Source organism: Nipponia nippon, unplaced genomic scaffold (genome assembly GCF_047370975.1).
Source record: "Nipponia nippon isolate SJK-2023a ecotype South Korea unplaced genomic scaffold, ASM4737097v1 scaffold_11, whole genome shotgun sequence".
Taxonomy (NCBI): domain Eukaryota; kingdom Metazoa; phylum Chordata; class Aves; order Pelecaniformes; family Threskiornithidae; genus Nipponia; species Nipponia nippon.
The window spans coordinates 13,211,850-13,232,459 of record NW_028262302.1 but is presented as its reverse complement, the minus strand read 5'-3'; the positions used below and the strand labels follow the sequence as shown (position 1 = coordinate 13,232,459).

The 20,610-nt window shown below is 38.7% G+C and overlaps 1 protein-coding gene across 4 annotated transcripts in view; it reads left to right on the top strand.

The window, feature by feature from the left end:
• TTC7B (tetratricopeptide repeat domain 7B) overlaps positions 1–20,143 on the top strand; it is a 143,748-nt gene extending 123,605 nt beyond the window's left edge. For all 4 annotated transcript variants that reach the window (XM_087747504.1, XM_087747502.1, XM_087747506.1 and 1 more), the window contains one exon: positions 19,142–20,143. In XM_087747504.1, coding sequence (XP_087603630.1) covers positions 19,142–19,363 — 222 coding nt within the window. In that variant the 3' untranslated portion in view covers positions 19,364–20,143. The remainder of the gene's footprint in view (positions 1–19,141) is intronic.
• The last annotated feature ends 467 nt before the right edge of the window (positions 20,144–20,610 follow it).

Here is a 20,610-nt window from a genome sequence, read left to right as displayed (position 1 = left end):
CTGTCCCTCAGGAAATTATTTTAGTGCTTGCTTTTGCCAGGGTTATGTCAAACAGCTGCATTCCCCAGATAAGTTGTCTACTCTGGTACAGAGTTTTTTCTGCAAATCCCCAGTCTGGAACAGTCTTTTTATGTCTCTCTATCTCTCCAACTCATCTCATTTTCAATTTTATTTGAAGACCTCTTTTCCATTTACTGAAGCTGTAACTTCCCTGCTAGCCAGTATTGTACTTAGCAGTCCTTCCCCTGCTCATGAGTCTACAGTTTAAAGATGAGTTGAACCTTGCACTTTGGAAAGATTCAACCAACTTACTATGTATGAAGAGCATAATATAATTTCTCCAAGATTAGTTTTCTTTAAACATAGACTGTGTTTTCTGGTAGCTAAGTGGTTTTAGATGGAGTTAAAGAATTGGCCTTTAAGGTTAGTGCCAGGCTATTTTTTATGTCAGGATATTTTTTTAATCTAGACAATCAAACTAACAGAGAAAGCAATTGCTTCAGTGAGCTTTAACTCATGGGAAAATCTGAAGTGTGTTTTGTCTGACTCTGAAAACTGTGTTGTTTCTAAGGTTCTATGGTTATTTTTCCATTATTCTTCATATTAGAGTATATTTTTTTCAACAAGTAGCAACAAATGGCATGAAGAAAGTTATGTGCAGCTACTATTCCTCAGAAAGCTGCCACCTCTTGATTTCTCAGTAGGGGAGAGGAGACATGCTGTTTGGCCACCTTGCATACTGCATCTCACTGAAAAAGGCCAGTGTTTTCTCTGAATAAAACTGACTCCTGTCTTCTGTAACTACAGTAAGGTAATAGGAGATGAGGATGGTCTTTTCAGTAAAACCATTGTGGCCAAAGCTGTGGACTGCAGGAGCTCTTTACTAAAAGCCTTTGGATCACCTGCTTTTGTACTGTAACTTCATTGCAATGAAATTTCATCGGCACTCTTGATACCTATGTGCTAAGACAATAAATTAAGATATGGCCTGAGGCCAAACCTTGAAGTCTACTCGCCATCATTCATCCCTATTGGATGGATGGACTAGTGGAAACTAGTTCTTAACTCATTTTTATATTCTTGTGCTGCTCTATGCCATCTCCACTTTGATTTGTTTTCCTATATCCAGCTATATTGAAACTTTACTGAAATCCAGACAAATTAGTTTTACAACTTTTTTTTTCTTCTTCTTTTTTTTCCCTGGAATTAATCTATCTAATCAAATACTGTACAGGCTAGCTTAGTGTCTCACTAGCCATAAACACGTAGTGTGTTTTGTTCCACTTTTCCCTATTACCATACTGCTAACCATTCCTTTCTTCAACATTCGTTCTAAGGCCTTGCATGTAATTTAAGGAAATAGAAATAATCATTTTCTTTCTGAACTACTACTTTTTGGTAGTAAAAATGCTTCCACTATTAACTTGCTAGCTAGTCTTTGGTTTCTTTTCTTTTTCTTTTCTGTCCTTTTCTAGGATGGAAATAATCCAGTTCTCACAACTTGATTATCTGGATCTCTCTAGTTTTGGTTTTACATTGGCTTGGAGAAGAAAATTCCTTTACTTTTACTTTGAAAGTCTGGATGCCTTTTTAATCTGATTTTCTGCTGAGCATAAAGGATCTTTTCATGCTGTTGCTATGACATGATGTAATATTAACATCAACACTATAGTTAGGAGCCAGTGTCTTGATAAATGGGTATTGATGGTGTATGTTTGGTGTTGCAAAACAATGGTCTGAGTTTCAATTTGTATTGACTTAATTAGGTAATGATTGAAGAGTCCGGTCAACACTGCAGGCTCACTGAAGCTGTAGTAAACTCACCACGTTTAACCTGGATACTAGGTACACCTATATCAGAGGCTATGTTGTACAGTTTATTTGCTTGAGCCAGTTATCTATGTATAAAAGCACAAGGACCAATATTTTCTAAATCTAGGCTCTTTCCAGTACTCTGCTGTCTGCAAGTAAACATGCCCACTATGTGTTTAATCCAAGTTGACTCTACATGAAACATAGTGAATGCGGATTTAGAATTTTTAACGCTTTTAATGCCATTTCTATCATGGTAAGCTACTTGGATAATCTGATATGAGGGGAAAAATGCATCAGGAGTGAGACTTAACAATGCTAAACTTGAAAACAGAAAGCTGTTTTGGGCTTTCATCGCTTTTTCAATCAGCAGCGCAGTGTTGACCTGCACCTTTTAAGTCTGATATTAGTATGCATGGACTTTATAGAGAGCAGAAAGATAAGAGCTTTTTAGTTTCAACAGTTAATCACATATGTACAAATCTAGTCTGTACATTTCGTTAAAACACTGAATTTGTAAACAACTCTTGGCATTTGAAAAAAATACCATTGGTTATAGTCTTTTTTCACCTATGCGCTATAAATGTTTACGTTGTTGAACCAGTAGCTGATTCAAATCTTGAATGCAATATTTAATATTTGGTTGCATAGCTGCATTTTTAGTTTCAGCTCTTTTTAAGCATGACTATTTAAGCATTAAGTTTAGATGAATAAAAATGTAACTGGCTAAGTTGAGCGGCTGCAGATAGTATGGCAACTAAGACAGTTGGTATGGCAGATAGTAGGACAATGACTGAAATTTCTTTTACTCTTTTTCTAAATCTAAAGTCTAGATATTTAAAAAAGGTTTTAGTATTTGTTTTCATAACAACTTCGAGTGGTCAACGTGTTGAGTTTCAAATATGTTTTGCCCTGAAGTATGTATTGCTTATTCCCAGTCAAGAAATGGGGACACTGAGGCATAGATGCTGCAACTTACCTAGCTTTAACTACAGTACAAGCCTCCTAATATATCATTCTGAGCATCACATTCTTGGGACTCGCATTTAATTCCTGTGCTTACTCTTTCCAGTGCATTTGTACTCTGAAGAAAATCATTTTTCCCCACAGGGATCTCCAGTGTATCAGTCAATGTTGTTAGGGCAGCAGCATCAATATTCCCGCTGCCTGCTGAAGGGAGCCTGCAGGGTGTCTTTTGTGGGTTTTGACTTGCAAATGATTGGCAGAGTTAGGAGGGTTTTCCCTTATGATATTTAAATTTAGTACTGTGGCTGATGGACCTCCTATTAAAATGCAGGTTATTGAGACAGTTCTATCATTTATCAGTGAAAATTATCTTTTTGATAGTTACTGCCTTTGCATGCAGTTTAAGTGAAGTGATATGTGGCACCTCCTTGATAGCCATTTCAGCTCAGCCACGTAAAATGAGGCCCTTGTCTCAAATTCACTGCAGAACTTTTAATACTTTTAAATAATAAATAGGTTGGTTTACCTACATCTCTCTCCCCTCCAACTATCTTCCTTTCTGGAAGATTTTGTCAATGCTGTCTTGGATTTCCTCAATGAATATGATATTTCGCGAGTCATTGCAGCTGAGATGGTTGGTGAAGGAGATGGCTGTTTGGATAGCAGGCTGTTTCAGAAGTATCTGTGGCATCAGTACTTTGTTTCTGTGATCCCTTTTTGATCTGGTTTTGAGAGCTTAGTTAAGCTTAGAACTGTTTTATAGTAATGTACTTTTATAGTTAATAAAGGTAAACTACTTCCATAGATCTTTGTTTCTTATCTTACATTATTACTTGGTAGAAAGTACAAAATTGAAGAAAAGCTGACTTCAAACCAGTACTAAATATGAAGTCTGTGGATATAGAGATCTGAAGGAAAAAGGGTTGCTGCTTTCATTATAATGGGTTGTTAGTTTTTCTCAGATGTTCTGTTCAGGTCTATGCTTTGATGCATCCTCCTGTCCTACAAATCAGACTCCTACCTGAGTTTGAACAAAAAAGAACTAAGCCTTGTTTTATGTCCCTGGGGGAAGTTAGAGAATATTATAGCCCCTAACATGAACTGGTGAGCACATATATAACTCGTGTGTAGCATGAGTCAGATTTGGAGAACTCATGTCATAAATTTCCTTTTGCTATTATGTTGTTTGTGTGCTCATGCAATTACCATTATATGCAGTAAATACAGTTTTGAGTAAGACTTCTCAGGCCAGCTTTTTCCTGAAGAGGGGTAATATCCTCTGGGGAAGGAGATCAGTTTGGTAAGACGTGGCAAACCATAACTCTGTGCTCCCAGTCTGTGATAAGTGGGATATAAACAAGAGAGGGCAGTACCTTGAAGTTTGTCAGAATGGTTGTACATATTGTTTGTTGGTTGTACATATTTATTATTGTCCAGATGTTGAGGTTGAATGTAGTTTTGTACTAATATGTGCTTCTCAGAGTCTTGGGAAACTATAAAAGCTCTGTACATAACAATACATTACAGCTGCTTTCTGCTAATCTCTGACCTGAAATGTGTGTAGTTTATACATGTGCGGCTTTTTCACACAAATCTGAGAAATCTTGCGTTATAGTAGATGATGTTGTGGTCATTCAAGGAATGACGGTCATTACGGTCAGCACTCATGGAGATAGCTGTTAAAAGTTAACTTTTAAAAATTATCCCAGAACATAACATAATGTATTCTGCTACATTAGTTTAGTTAGCTATATGACTTGATAGCATAACATATTTAGACAACATAGTGAACTGTGAGTGTTATAAAGGCCTTATCAGTAAAGGACTGTGGAAATAAAAATTAACAAAGAAAATGCAGATTCAAAATTTCTTCTGTACAATACACAGTGTGAAAATGGTTTCAGAGCTCTAAATCTACATGGACAATGATTGTGTTAGGTAGCACTTTGGAAAAATACTTGCCTTCTGTCAGAGGTGATCTGACCTACTAAAAGGACTGCTTTTGCCTTGATTTCTAAATTAAAATTTCTCTGCTGGTAAGTGGGTTTTGCTACCTTAAAATAAGTAATTTAAAATAAAGACATAGTTTTAAAAGTATATGCTCTCATTTAAAAATAAAACCCTTTATTTTCTAAACAAGAGCAAGTAATAAATTAAGGCAGATGTTGTCAAGTGGTAACAAATGTTCAAAAGACGAGCGAGCGAACCTCTGTCAGCTGCAGAGCCATTTCAATTTCCAATTTTTTCATGGTCCTTGTTACAGTTTGTCCTGACAGCTGACAATAGCTTCTTTGGGATTCTGTCTGGGTTTTAATTTATGACCATTTGAAAAAGTGATAGCCACAGTGGCATTGGAACAGATGGTATTATCAGGGTCACAGACCCAAAGACTTAGCAGAGGGCTATGAAATGCTATGACACAAATGCAGTCTGTGATGATGCTTTGTCATGTTAATTGAATGCCTAGCCAGAAGTTGGTAGGTTACAGTTGCCAGAAATAACTGTTCTTGATATGAAGTCTAAAACAGTATGAAACGCTGTCAGATCTATTAAAGTAATTGACACGTCAAGCTTAATTTCCTTTAAAATTGTGATATGATAGTGTGAGCAGCTGGTGATCTCTGTTGAAAATAAACGATGTAGCTTTAGCCTGGGCACCCAAAGTCATCTCACTTGCTGCAGAATCAAACCCTAAGCTTCCTAAAATTGGAGGAAGTTTTATTAGTAGGTGCAGTCTTTCTGCCATGTGCATTGCATTCGATTTAATGTAACGTTAATATCTGAATATTTTTGCCAAAGATAAAATCCATGGATGTTTAACACAATAGCTGGTAGGAAATGTTTGTATCTCACCCCGCACTCAGCAGCTGCCTTAAGTTCCAGAATTCCCACCTTCCCCACCAAACCCACGCTGTTGCTGTCGTTCTTATCCTTGAAAGTGGAAGCTGCCACTCTCCATTTCAGCTCTTCGCTCAGTGAGCATGAACATCCCAGTTTGCTTATTCTGATCAAATCCTAGCTTTGTGTGGGAGTGCCTTTCTTGCCATTCGTGTGTTCTTCCTGCCAACTGTGCTCCAGTGAACTAGAAAAGTGACTCAAATGGACAAGATGCTGACACTTGGGAAGCAGGATTCAAATCTATTTCAGCTGCCTGTCAGCTGACAATAGTAAACCAAAGGAGAGGACTGAGGGGGAGACAGCATTTGGAATTACACTTTCTCTGCAGATTCCAACCTTGTGCACTAACTTATTATACAGTTTGGAAAATGGATTTCAAGAGCCATAAACCTGCCACAGAATATGATTTAACATGCCGTGCCAATCAGTGCAGTGATGGATAACCATTTATAAAAGTCCATAACCCCATTAAACTTGTGTTTTGCCTCAGTCTTTAACAGGAATGTGATATTCATCATGGATGGCAAAGCTAAAATTAGTAGTGGAAGTGAAAGTACGGAAATGGTGGCAAGTACTTGCTGGTGGAAGAGTGTGGAGGAGTTGGCCAGAATTCTGGAAGAACTAGTAGATGAAATAACAAATCATTAGTCCAGTAATATTTAGTGAAACCTAAGTTAACAAAAGATAGTAGGATAGTTAATATACTACCTATACTTGGGAAGAGCAGTTGCAGGAGAAAGGTGTCAATTCGATTAGAAGTGAAATTTGGAGACCCTTCAGAAAAAGAAATCCAATGACTCACAAATATAAAATGCAAGAGCAAGAATGAGTATGGAATGACTGGAGAGGACAAAGAGCTGGGGTTCTAGTTGATCTGAGCTGTGTCTTCATTGTTGATGAGTTGGCCAAGCCCAACACGAGACATCATGTTGTCCCAGCTATCAACATCATCATCTTGTCAACAGTGTAGTCTCACCATTAATTTTGTAAGCCTACAGATTTCTCCTTCCCGTATGGAAGATGGTGGTGTTCATCCTCCACTGGTTGCTTCATGTCCCCAAAACATGGAGACTGCCATGCCCAGTCAAACCAGTTGAGGCTGGCCAACAGGGCAGCCCTCAGTGTGAACTAAAGCATAAGCTTCACTTGGGGTTTCCTCCCAGGCTGGCCCTGTGATTGTAATCCCAAGTAGGGTGGCTGGATGACAAAATTGGCCTGTAGCTTCGCATCATGTTGTCCTTATACACAGTGAGCACTGAGGTGACTGAACTGCAGCACTGGAAAGTCTCTGGAGCGTTTCCTGGGAGGAGTAGGAAACTTTAATAATAATACATGCTCCATGTAAACATGAGATGAATAAGCATAATCAAAATAAGGCTAGGTAACATTGGCACAGGAACAAATGAAAACAAACTGGCTAGGGAAAAATTTGGGAAGAAGATTTGGAGAGGATTCCTAGCACTTACAGTCTAAACATTGTGTGGAACAAGAAATCCTGTGCTGAGGTGGTCAGTGACAACAGGGGAGCAAAATGAATGACCTAAGAGGGCTCTTCTGATCTGATGTTAGTTAAACTGAAAATACCTTATTTTTGGCAAGTTTTACGTAAAAAATGAACGATGATCCACAAAAAGATAGTTGTGAGAAACCCTGATAGGCTTATATGGAGATGAATTCTAAAAGGTGAGTGATATTTCAGTTATATTTATCTGTTTGCTTCCAGATCAGTATTAGCAAAAGCCGATTTGTTGAGGTACATTAATGTTATTTTTAGCTTTTTTTAGAAGTTATTTTTACTGGTTTTTCTCCAAAACACTGCTGTTTGGGTTTCTCTTTTTAACTGTCCAAAGCTTTTTTCCTTAGTTTTCAGTATATTCAGCTTCTTCAGGTTTTGTGAAGGGTAAGTCGGTATATAAAGAAGTGTCTTGTTTCATTTTTGTGAAAGTGCTCAAAGCCCTTTCTTAGCCAGTGGTTAGGGTTTGGCTCTTCTGATCTCCGCCTGATGGTGCATAGATGGGAGGGTTTATGCCTTCCCTTCACGCTGAAAATAGCCTTCCCCTAAAGATGGATCTGCTGGCAGTTGTCCTGTGAGACTGCCAGGTTAGCAGTGTACCTACCACTTCTGCCTTTCGTTTAAGAATCTGGGGGGGGAAGGGGGTGCGTTCCCTCTCATGCCGGGAGGTTTTTGCAAAATGCCATGAAGATGGCTCTTCCCATTGTAGTGCATTGGGCCTGAGCGTGGACGGCAGTTCATGTCAGCTTTGGGGGCAGGGGGAAATAGTCTGTTTCCTGGGGATGCTATAAAAGAATATATTTATTAATGCTGTATTAAATAACCTCTTTTTCTTGGAGATTATTGCAATGGCAGTCTAGCATGTGCTGCTGTGGTGTCGTAACACTTTTGAAACAGTGACTTTAGCCATAGATATAACTTGTGTATGTACATACTTCTATATTCAAACGTCTCTTTGGCTAAGGGCAAAATGAAGAAAAATGTGAATAATGTGCTTTAATCTTTGCGTTTCTGTTTTATTTTAGTAATGAAAGCACTGGTCATCTTTTATCTTATACTGCAGTTCTGACTTAATATTTAATACAGCATTTGTCAGGATATTTGAGAGAAATGCACATGCATAAATGCAAGAAAAGGTACTTCAGAAGAGTATCATTCACTTCTGATGCCTTTTCCATAGTCTCAAAAGTTCAGACAAGTAAGTGCTGGTTTCTGTAGTACTGAGCATGTACAAGTATGGACTACAAGTGCTAGCCTTCGATATAGTGACAATCTAGCTAAAGATCTCCAAAGTACTCAATTGGAACTCTGACAGTTCTATTAATTATAAATTTTAACCACAGAAACTAGTACCGGATCTGCAACTCTGATTTTTCTTTGATACACAAGCTATTCCCCTGACTTCAGATTGATTTCTTCATTAGAACATTTGATCAATTTTTCTAATTACTATTTCCAGAAGCCATGTACCACCAGTATGTTCATTGTGATTTTATAGAAAAACCATCATTAATGAAAAACAGCTTCTTAAAAAGCCATTGCTTGCTATTACTTATTGTTTATTCTTTAATTCTCTCAGTGGTTGACTGGTGGACAGAAGAACATTAATTTCTTGACAGTAGTGATAATTTTGCATGGAGCACAAGCTTTCAAAACCAGGAACCTTCAGATGTACTAAATTGAAATCTAGTCTTTAGGCAGTGGAATAAGGACATTGAATTCCCAGTATCCTCAGTTCTTGTGAAAAATCAAGCTTTTGCTCAAATGGTTGAATATTGATTCAGTGGGCTGACTTTGAGGCTCCTCGTTCCATGAAAGTTGGTCTGAGGCTTTCTGTTTCTCTAGCCTGTTCTGCACCCGTACCATTTTTGGAGGATTTGGAGTTTTCCTCTTTTGGCTATTGAAAGGAATTCTATGTTAGTCCTATGTCTTGAGTAACAGAAATACAATTTTCTCTGTTTCTGACCCTTTCACTCAAAACTTGGAAAATAATGGCATCAGTATCGAACAATACCTATGAGTCTCTGTAGGTAGCATGATGATGCAGTAGTAAACCTAGCCTTGCTTTTGAAATTGGGCAATGTTGAAATCGAGCCACAGATTAGAGTGATAAAATGGCAGGATTTCAGCAGTGAATATACTGTAATTAGGTCATGCACTTATAACTATAAAATGTCAACACAGGGGAAAAGGGGTGTGTGTATGAATGACAATGTACAAGAATATACTGAATTAAGGAAATTACTATAGGGCCATTTCATAAACAGCACTGTCTGTAGCTGTGATCTCCAGCACCGGTCTTCATTGCGGGTGTATGTACTTGAAGGATGCTGTACATCTGGGAAATCCCGTTTTCTCCGTTGTGGGGAAGGTGATGTGTGCTGGGAGAGAGGGGAGGGAAGATCCAATGCTGCTGAGATTCCGGATGGAGGAAGGTGATCGAGACGAATCACCTACGCTTCAGTGTCATGGTATCACAGCTGGGAGATGTAAAACGTGTGCACCGGATGACAAGTACTCCAGATTTGGGAGTGGCCATTATCTGAGGACTGAGGTTGTATTTAATTATTCCCTGATACCAGTGTCAATGCAGTACTTGCCAGCGCTGTAGCCATCTGACTGCTGAAGGGAGAATCGTCATGTTTTTGCTGTGCTTGTAGATACAGCATATGAAATAAGACCCTTGGTATAATTTTCAGATGCAGATAACATTTAGGTAATCTCTGAAGTCACTAGCTGTTTCACTCTTACCAGTAAGGTGTTTTATTTGTTCCCAGTGTGCTTGCTATAGTCAAATTAGTTCTCGCAATATAGCATGGTAGTCATGCTGTGTTTATAAGCTGATATGACGTTCACATAAAGTGTAAAGCAAAATTACAGCAGACTATTGCAAGATCGTGTTGTCTTAACAGGAAAAGTCATCCCCCAAGAGCTTCCATCTTGGTGGAAGGCTACAATCAGCAATTTTAAAAAACACACTTCAATTTTGAACCTTTCTGCATTATCAGCTGTGAACAGTAACAAACTAAAAGGCAAGCACATCCCTGTTGGAAGGAGTCAGTCATTTTCAAGGGGGTTATAAATACACAGATGCACTAACAACCACGCACCTTCGTTATTTCACTCTGGCAATGAAAAGTTCAGTGAGTAACAAAGCCAAAGTTGTTGCTTTAAAAATCTGTTGCCAAGCAGTAGGTTTTCTCCTAGCAACAAGTGTTTTGCAGCAGGGAAAGCAATTGGATACCTAAGGGGGTATGTTAGCATTGGGGGAAGGGTAAAGAAATAACAAACTGGGGCTGGCAGCTTGCTTCAGCGGTGACAGAGAGCACACAGCTCAGTTTCTGGGTGTGCTGGGGACGGAGGAAGGCAAGTGAGGGCGACAAGGCAGGAAGGGACACGTAGAACAGGCAGGGGCTGGGGACAGGCCACGGGCAAAAATGTTGGCTGCAGGTGCAGGTTCATATTTGTTCATCAGTTGCTTTGGTTTGGTTTAGTGAGTGATCAGCTGTAGTAGTATTAGCTGGGTGTCCTCACTTAAAAAAAAAATCCATGCTGAACTGCTAGGAAGTTTTATTTTGAGCATATTTGAAGAAACACACATTATTATTCAAAAGAATTGCATTAGAGAAAATGACAGTGGTAGTTTTGTATTGTGCATTTTGGAAACAAATTACATATACGTTGCAGTTTCTTTTCCAATTCAAAAAAATTACGTCTTTATTTTACAGAAATTTATCTTTACTTGTAAGTGTTGGTGGTCAGTCCAGTTGTTTTTAAACCCTGTAATATGGACACCCTTCAAAATCCGTGCATTAAAAGGCATTCGTGTCTGTCATTGCAGACACAGAACTGTGTTTATCCATCATTTTTCTGATGGAATGGCTTATTTCGAACTGCTGCACCATCTCACAATGGTTTTGCACTTGCAGAAAATAGTTACTTACAATGACTAAACATGCAACTGTTCTTGGTATATGCCTTTAAAAGAAGGAGTTAATAAATGATTTCATGTGCAAAGTCATACTTCCATTAGATGCACATGTTTCAGCACAAATTCATCATCTAAAAGGAAAATAGGAGAGCATAGTATATAAATAATGTGCTATTTCGCTCTACGTAAGTGTAAAATATTGATTATAGTATACATTTAAAATGTATTTTTATCACAGAGGATGGGAAATATAAGCTGCTGAATTTTACTTGTTTTTCCATATATCATGACAAATTCTTCTCGTTTTGCCTTGCTAACACTTCTTCTGTTTCATTATTATAGCATAACACTGTCAAGTCTCTGGTAAACCTTCAAGTTTGATAGATTTGTTTGAAAATAGCAGCCACCTTAACACATGCAAAATAGGCTGAAAAAGCAGCATGTAACAAGGGGCAGTTTTGTGATGCTAAAATTACAGTGCATGTGAATTTGCAATGCATACATTACATATTAAGTTTTGTAACTGTTTATGGTCATAATCCTTGATTTTCAAGTTTTTTAGATAAGATGGGATGTTTCTATCATGTCTTTCTGCATGCCGTGCTTGAAAGTTGATTCTCTCTTAAGCAGGCTGGGAGTTTTTAAAAAAAATAAAAATAGTGAACTGGGAAAATTACTGGGGAGTTGGATGTAGTCAGTTCTTTAGGCCTTTTATTGTAATTTTTAAAAAAATCGGTATTTTCCACATCTGTATGGCTCTATATCTGATCATACATTTGCAGCTGCTAGCTTATTGGCCTTCAGCAGGCCATCAGCGAACGAGGCAAGTAGTATTTCCACTGTTCTTCTGTCTTCCTGCTCTCATCATGAAAAACAAAATCAGTCCATTTTTTATTTTCATATGCTTATAATGTTTTCTTATAGGTGTTGTTTTTGCAAGGGAGACTTTTAGCTCTGAGGGGTATTTTTTAGCTAAAAAAGGTCTGCATCATACAAATCTAGAAGTTCTTTAGCACACAAGTCATGTAATAGACCTACTAGCAAAAAATTAATATTAATGTCTTATCTGGTAGAACTCAAATCTCCATAGTTGAGTCTTTTGCAGGTCAGCAGGCTGTGATTCTTAAACATGATGAGCATCTCTGACACTTTTTTGCGTGTTAGATTGGCCGCATTTCTTCTTCTCATACTCCCCATTTCTCCCAGTTATCAGTTTCCTTCTCTGCAGAGTTATGAGAGTTCAGCATCCTCTCTGAAGAAGGCAAAAGTGCAAACAGACTCATAGTCAAAGTTCCCATTCTATTTTTTCCACTTTGAAATAAATTTCATTGCTTTTGAGAACATTTCTCACCTATAGTCTATATTTTTATTGGAGAAAATGAAATTGTTCTTCTTGATATCAAATGAATAAAGGTCAAAATCTCAAGTGGTGCTTCTGTTGAGACTGAGAACTGTTTATATTCCAGGAGGGGTGGAGAAGTAGTCAGATGCTTAAACCTTAAGAAAACCTCCAGCTCTCTTGAGCAGAAATTTTTAGTAACGTGGAAGAAACCACAGTGATCTTTGTAGTGTTACCTTTTCACCTTTTTTTTTTTCTTCCCTTCAGTTATTGCAGATCTTGTTTAGCACTTTATCATAAAGCTCTGGTTTGGTGAGACATATGATGGGTGATAATTATGACTTTAATTTTTAAAAAGTTAGTTCCATAGAAAAATGTAAATGTTAGCTTCTCATTTGCCTAAAAGCAAATAAAAAATGTGACCTTACTAGACTCCTCTAAATGGCTAGTTTTAATCATGTTTTCAAAATCAGCAATTAGTTATTTAAGTAGTTTTCCATCTCTGTCCCGTGTTTTTTTTCTAGATGTGTGTTTTCCTTTGGCTGTTTGGTTAATCATTATGACAGGTTAATTTGCAAAGAGAGAAAGCCCATTTGCAGAAAAAAGATACCTTTGCAATGAAGACTACACTACATGCTTATTTAAGCAATTGTGGCTTTATACAACTGTGTATTGTATCATGTTGTTCAGATTCTGAGTGGTGATATTTTATTACTAAATAATGATGCATTTGCTAAGTGAAGGTTTTACTTGGAGACTGTGTAAAGCTGCATTTGGAAATGAGAATTCATTTGAATGTTTTCCTTTTAAAAAAATGCATTTAGCTGATGAAAATAACCTTAATATGTTGAACTGCAAGGGGAAAAATAACTATGCCAAAACATAATTTTGACATGTCCAATATATATCAAAATATAACTCTGGCTTATTGAAGATGGTGTTAATTGTAATTATTGGTTTTATTGTGCCATCACCATAGACCAAATTTTAAAGGTATCTTGTTTATCTAGGATACAGATAGATACATAATGACATACTGAAAGTTATCTAGGTGGAGTAAGGATTTAGGTCCTGTTGAAGTGAATGCTGATTAAATGTCTTGTCTTACATGCATTTGAAAACGCTATTATGAATCTTTCTGTACCCAAAAGACTGTGAATATGGTGTGGGGTTTGTTGTTTGTTTCTTTAAAAAAAAAAAAAAAAAAAGGCCTCATGGATTTGAAGATTTCAGACTCCATTAATTTTGTCCTACTAGTTTTCTTCTTTCAGAAATAAGCTGGATACCTTCCATAATTTTGCTTTTTTAATCTTTGTATTCATTAGTTGGACATTTCTCTGCACCTGCTTCTTCAGTGTATCCCAAGGAATCAAGAGAAAGCTGTTCTTACAACAGAAGCATCAAGTAGTAATACTATATAGGCATGAAAACGTTATCACTCTCTTTCCTCTCAATGTAGCTGAGTGAGAACCTGATATTGGAACAGGAGCAGTGGAAGCTCCCAGGGCCCTCTAGACAAGTCTCCTCAACATAACCATCAGAGCATGCAAGCTCTTCCTGTAGGACTTGGTCTTAACACTGTTTTGCACCCTGCTACTGCAAGTAGAAGGCTGTTCCAAAATCTCTCTGCTCCAATTGCCAGGAATGTTTTCACCTTTTTTTGGTAAACTTACTCACAGCCAATTTATACACATGTATTCTTGTGCCAACATTATTCTCTAACTAAAATAGTTCTTCTCTATTCTGTTCTCTCTACTGTTTTTATAGCAAGTAACTTCATCTCCTCTCAGCTTTTGATTTGCTAGGTTAAACAAACCAAGTTTGTTAGTCTCCTCTTGTAAATTAAGATTTTTATTGATCACCTCAGTAGCCATTTTCAGTGCCTGTTCCAGTTTGAATGACCTTTGTTGAACAGAGGAGACTACACGAGGTGCTAGAGGAGGCCCTACTATAGCTGTGTAGGGCACAGCTGCTGAAGTCCCTGTTGTCTTCCTCTCTACTGGAAACCTCTCCTGATGTCACTTGAGTTTTCCTCTTTCACACTGGCACCTTTTCACACTGTCATCCTGTGGTTGCCTGACGTATCCAAGTCTTTCTCCTAGGCTGCTTGGTTGACGGGCTTCCACCATGCCACAGAACTTGTGGTACTGTTGTGTTATTTTCCACTTTGTTTTACTGACTTTTGCCATATTTCTCTTATCCTAGTTCTTATGATCAGCCTGTCGCATTCTATATCGTATCCTCTTCACTTTTTTGTAATTGTACCATCACACTCATAATTTTTGTGATGTGTCATTAATTAAAACAGTAAACATGATTAGTCCCAAGACAGTATCCAGAATACAGAAGATATAATCCCCATTCCTTAATGCATACAAGATAAGTATAAATGAAGGTTATTCAGCCAAATGTTTTGTGTGGTACATTAAGATATTTCTGTCTACTGAGACACAATAGCTGTTTTTCTGGGCTGTATTTGTGTAGGTACCTAGGTGATATTGAGTAATAAATAACAAATTACTTCTGTTTTGACAACAGGGCCTTGAATAAGGGGTTGGGCCCTGTTTGGCTGAGCATTATAAAAACAATCCTTGGACAGATGCTTTGGCAAAATAAGCAAAGAATAGCAGTTTTGTATGTGGGGCAATGTCAAATGAAGTGTTAAGGGTGGTGATCGAGGGAGGAAAGACATGTAAAATCATTGACCAACTAGAGGGAGACTTTGCGATTCCAGACTGGATGAGGAAAGAATTGGCAAGATCTTGAAAACAACCTGAGGCAGAGAAGAAAGCTGGAAGCACTTTTCCCCCCTTTTTATTAATTCCTGGAGGGTTTTGTTCTGTTGTGATGTGAAGCTTGTGTAGAACTGTGTTTGTAGTGACTACAGTACCTCCCTGTCGCAGGCTGTACACAGTAATACTCTTTTTTGGAAAGCCAGCCCCTGTAGGCTCTTGAAATTGAAAAGTCCCTGTTACTCCCAGCTCTGAGCCCCAACGATGGCCTGCGCACTGTAAAGGGCTGTTGACCTTTCCTTGAGCAGAGAGCATCTGAATTCCGCAAATCTATGAGTACTGTTGGTTATTCAAAGTGACTGGTATAAATACCAACGAATCGGAGACATGAAGCGCTGCTTCCACTTCTTGTGAAGATGGCACAAAAAAGTCTCTTTTGTCTCTTCAGAGATTCCCTTCACTTTCTGTCTGTGCCATTTCCGATTAGAGTTTTATCTTGGAGTTTTTTGACTTACAAAATCAACCTCTACAATGTAGAACTGGCTAAAAGAAAAATAAGATTTGAGTAGAGAGTTTACAACATAAAGACATTCCTGAAGCTGGAAGCCTTAACACACTTAGAGGAGATCAGTGGTTTGCCAAAAAAAACCCAAAACAACCCCAAAACAAGCCCATAATTCTCAGCAAACCAAACATGGGGAAAAGTAATAAACAAAATTTGTAGTGAGCTGCAAAATTAAGAAGCCCACACACATCAGAGGCTTTTGTGTTAGAAGCAAATGTCATAAATTTATCAGTCTTCCATGTGAAAGAGCTAGTGAAAGAGATGGAATAGCAGGAAGGATCCTGCTTTGTTCTAGCAGGATGCCGACAGTTGTCTTAAACACCTCTGTCAAGTACTGCAGCATTTTAAAATGTACAAAGAACAAATAGATTGCATTAGATTTGTGTAATTCCTTAGGAACTTACTGTTTTCATCATGGGTACAGTGGGTGTTTTCTTACTAATATTTCTTTATTCAAATGATTACATAGCAGTTTTTCTAATTGATTCAGGTTCTAAAATCCCTATCCTATTTTTTTTTTTTTTAAGTTTATGTGCCTGTTTATAAAGAGGATATAGGGAGAAGGCATTCTGTTTAGGTTTTAAACTAACATGCCAAGTCTGAAGGTGTGAGCCATATGTCACTTAGGTACCCCTCTGTGTTTCTGCAGAGTTGATGTGTTGTTCAAGCCCATCTCCAGCCATAAAGCAAGAGACTTACTTAACATTATTCTGCAGATAAATGTTGGCTGTACATCTGCTGCTAAATAGGTAAAGGTCAGAACTGGTAACTTCAAGATTTTGTTTCCAGTTAAGAAGCAAAGGAAAATACGCAGTGAAGGACTAGGATAATTTGTATTGATTTCTGGGAAATCTTAGAGGAGGTTTGGGTTTGGTTTTTCTTAGGGTTTTTTAGTTTTAGTGGTTTGTTTTGGGGTTTTTTTTCCTGAAGGGTTTAGTATAGAGAGCAAGCATATGCTGACAGCTGGTAAACTGGAGGTCAGTTTTCTTGGATGGGTGATGGTGTGAGGTCACGGAAAGATGTTGCTGTGTGATAGGCATGCCTGCTCCTTCTCCCTGGGGTCTGTAGTGCAATGCTTAATAGAGCAAAGTCAGGCAAGAGCCACAAAGAATTTGAAGTGTTCTGTGCCTCAGAATTTTAATGAAGTCATCTGGGAAGGAGATTTACAAACTGGGCACTCACAATATGTGACATCTGACCATCATTCTGAGAGAGTTAATGAATCAGAGGGTATTATGTCTTCTTTCTCTAGATCGCTTGTTTGGCCTCAGCCCACAGCTGTAGTGACCAAATGTCACCATCCTTTTCATGCTCTGCATGAACCAAGTCTAATTTTCTCTCCATTGGTTCTTTGGAAGCAAAGCTTCCCAGTGCTGCTTCTTCAGAGCAGCCCCAGCGCTGCTACCCAAGGCAGGAGTCTTCATACCATCCCAGCCTGAGACACCAGTGAAAGACTGACTTTTGGGAGACTCTCCCTCCAGAAAGCTGTGCCCTCAAAACATGAGGGTATGCGATGCGACCTGATTGCCCATGCAAGAGCGGTTCCTTCGCTAGTGCTGAGTAGCCTATATTCTTAGAAAAGTATAACAGCAGGCAAACAGCTAGTATTTGCTCTAGTTCTATCACCTAGAAAATCTCAGCTATACTTTTTTCCATACAGAATAGGGCAGATGTGACATAACGTGTTTCTGTTCCCATCAACAGGCTTATATCTGCAAAATTTGGTTGTTTCCTTTGGTCTTGAAAAGAACAGCTTGTATCCTTAGCAAGCGGGGAAAATAGTCTGGCATATTCGGGAAAAAAAGTATTACCAATATTCAAAGAACTCACATTTTTAATTAGTATAAAATATACAAATCCACACAGAATAAAAGGAAGATTTTTGAAAATTAGAGAATCTTCTCTTGAAAATTAAGAACATTTTAATTTTACTAAGGTTAGGTGCATGCAGTCAAACCACCTTGATATATTCCACCTCCTTGCTTCAATTTTTGTAGTGTCACATCTGATACCTACCAGTCACTGACAGTCACTTTCCTGCAGGGAAAAAACACCGACCCTGAGAGTTACCTGATTTTTTGATTGGAAGTACTGTTCACTTGCTCTGGAAATGCTGACTCAGTTGACAGCTCAAAAAAAATGTAAAACCAGAGAAGTCCTCTGGCACCTTTATGTGAGAACATCTGCTAAGCTGATAGAAATTAGCCTTTACTGCATTTATTTATTTACTTGCCAACGCTATACAGCGCTCTTTATGATGTACTTCAGAGCATGCTCTGCTCTGTTCCTCTGTAGGATGGAGTTAGCAGTCTGCCTATGCTGAAAGTCAGGCTGGTGGGCAGAATTCCAGAAACGTATGGTGGATAATTCAGGGGTTGCATAGAATTTCAGTACTTTCTAATCATTGGCGCTTAGGTTGATAAGGATTTGAGGGACAGATGTACAGAGAGAAATAAAAGAAATTGTGGTCCAAGGAGTGGGGGCTGGGAGGGGAGCGGTCACAAGGAATCTGTAAGCCTGTAATCCGGACGCCTCTCTGGAAAACAAAGATTTGTGGTACGTATGCATCTTGCAATACGGAGTCACAAGGGAAAAATGCATAACATCATTGGGATTATTATAATCCCAGAATAAAGCTCTCTTACTGGGTCATTCAACGACTTTTCTGGCACAGTAATATAGCTGAATGTGATGGATGGAGATTTCCACTGCCTCATTCAGGTCATATCCTAGTGGGTGTGGACACCCTCTTGGATCGTGTGGTGTTGAATTGGATCCCGTCCCGCGAGGAAGATGAAGAATCTGTGTTTAGGAAGCTCCTGAGAAAACTATCTGCCTGCTGGACCTTTATACACTACTGGTGCAATATTAGTGCCAGCACGTTTCCCATTCTGCAGGTTGAATCAAATACCATGGCTGTCGCCCACTGGGCTGAACTCGCTTCTGTTACTGCCATCCCTGAGAGCCGATGGTGCTGTGTGTATGATCTGAGATGTTATAAGACATGAGCTGGGTGCTGAGATGCGCAGGCAGGATATGAACACTTCAGGGCACGCACCTTGGTAGCACTTCAGACACAGGAGCTTGCGACAAAAGCTCAGGTGCTTACTGATTTTTGGTGGTTGGGTGGAGCTGTTGTTGTTCAACTCAGTTTTTGCGTTTCAGCGTCTTTGTTTTCTGTCCAAAGCCACTTGACTCCTTGTTGGTGTGGAGTAGCCTGCTCCAGTCCTGCTTCAGGTCATTTCTTTTCAAAAAGTATTATATAGTCTATAACACTTTGAACCCAAGAGCTACCTACACTTATTTCACTGTTGCGACATATCATTTGAGCTTCAGGAAAGTCCTACTGGTCAGTCTCAACCATTTTTCCTTTGTTTTCTTGCAGGCTCTGATACTTCACCAGCTCGGGCGCTACAGCTTGGCAGAGAAGATTCTCAGAGATGCCGTCCAGGTGAACTCCACGGCCCATGAGGTCTGGAACGGCCTGGGAGAGGTGCTGCAGGCTCAAGGCAATGATGATGCCGCGACCGAATGCTTCCTGACGGCACTGGAGCTTGAAGCTAGCAGTCCCGTGGTCCCTTTCACCATCATTCCCAGAATCCTTTGAGAGGGCATCTCGATCAACCGATTTTGGTCTGACTTCTGGGTGAGGAAACCCAGTGTGTCAGGCTGCCTGGTAACTGGTTAGTTTGAAAAACTTTAGAGCTTCAGGTAGCAAACTCCAGTCTTTTGCAGAAAAGTGGCCAAAACAGTGACGTGATGCAATATATTAATGTTAGACTGAGAGGACAAAATGGCTAGCCAGAACCAAATCACTCCTATCGCCTACATTTTTGCCCTGGTAGTTTTAAAACATCGTTATATTGTTCATGGATGATGTGCCATATTTTGTTAGTGATACTTGAGTGTTACATAAAATTATAATGGAATCAACTACCAAATGTAGAATAAGTTAAAATTCAGTGGCAGAGCAGACTATTTTTAACAAGGCTGTTAATAAAACTGTTCTCTTCCTGCCTCTCAACCTCTTTTGGCCCAAAGTCAAAATGTGAATTTTCTGTTTCCATCTCTATTTTAGTCCAGGCCAGAAAATCAGTTGAGTTCTTGTTTTTAGTTGTTAATAACTGTGATGTGTGGCTAACTGTTATCTCTATTTAGAGCAAAGGCTGAGTACAAGAATATTTATATTTTACCAATGTATGCCTGTTACAAAAAATATATTAGTTATTTAAGTTTAACTTTTTTATGTGAATTCAGAGTTTATTTATCAATGGAAATATGTAAAAAAGAAGCCTCAAATGGAATATTTACCGACATTCCTTATACATGTCCCACACTTGGCTAAATGGGAAGATTATGTTAATAATAAAATGATTTTTAAATGGAACCTTTCTTGTGTCCTGGTTAAGAACCCAGGGGGAAATAGATGGCTTGTGAACACATTTTTATGATGTGGGGCCTGTGGCTGGCTGGCCTCGAAGATGAATGACGCCAAAATTAAATGCCCAGGGGCCAGTCTAAAGAAAAGAAGCTGCTATGCTGTTTGCCAATGGTATTGTTAGCTTAGATTTCAGGTTTCCTTAAATCTTCACTTCTCCTTTTTTATTCCTTCCACTCCAGCTCTCAATGAAGCCAGATTACTCTGCCTCTACATAATACATGGACATTTACGTATAGCTTGGTGGTGCTTGGGAAGAGCATGTTAAATATTTACACACCGCTCTTCAGTTTTCTTTACCTGTCTTAGTAGTTCTTTTCTCAACATATCCTGCACTTTGCATCCCTTGAAGGAGAAGTTGGCTGGTAACGTATTACTGCCATATCAGTAGTAATAGGGCCAAATATTTAACAGCT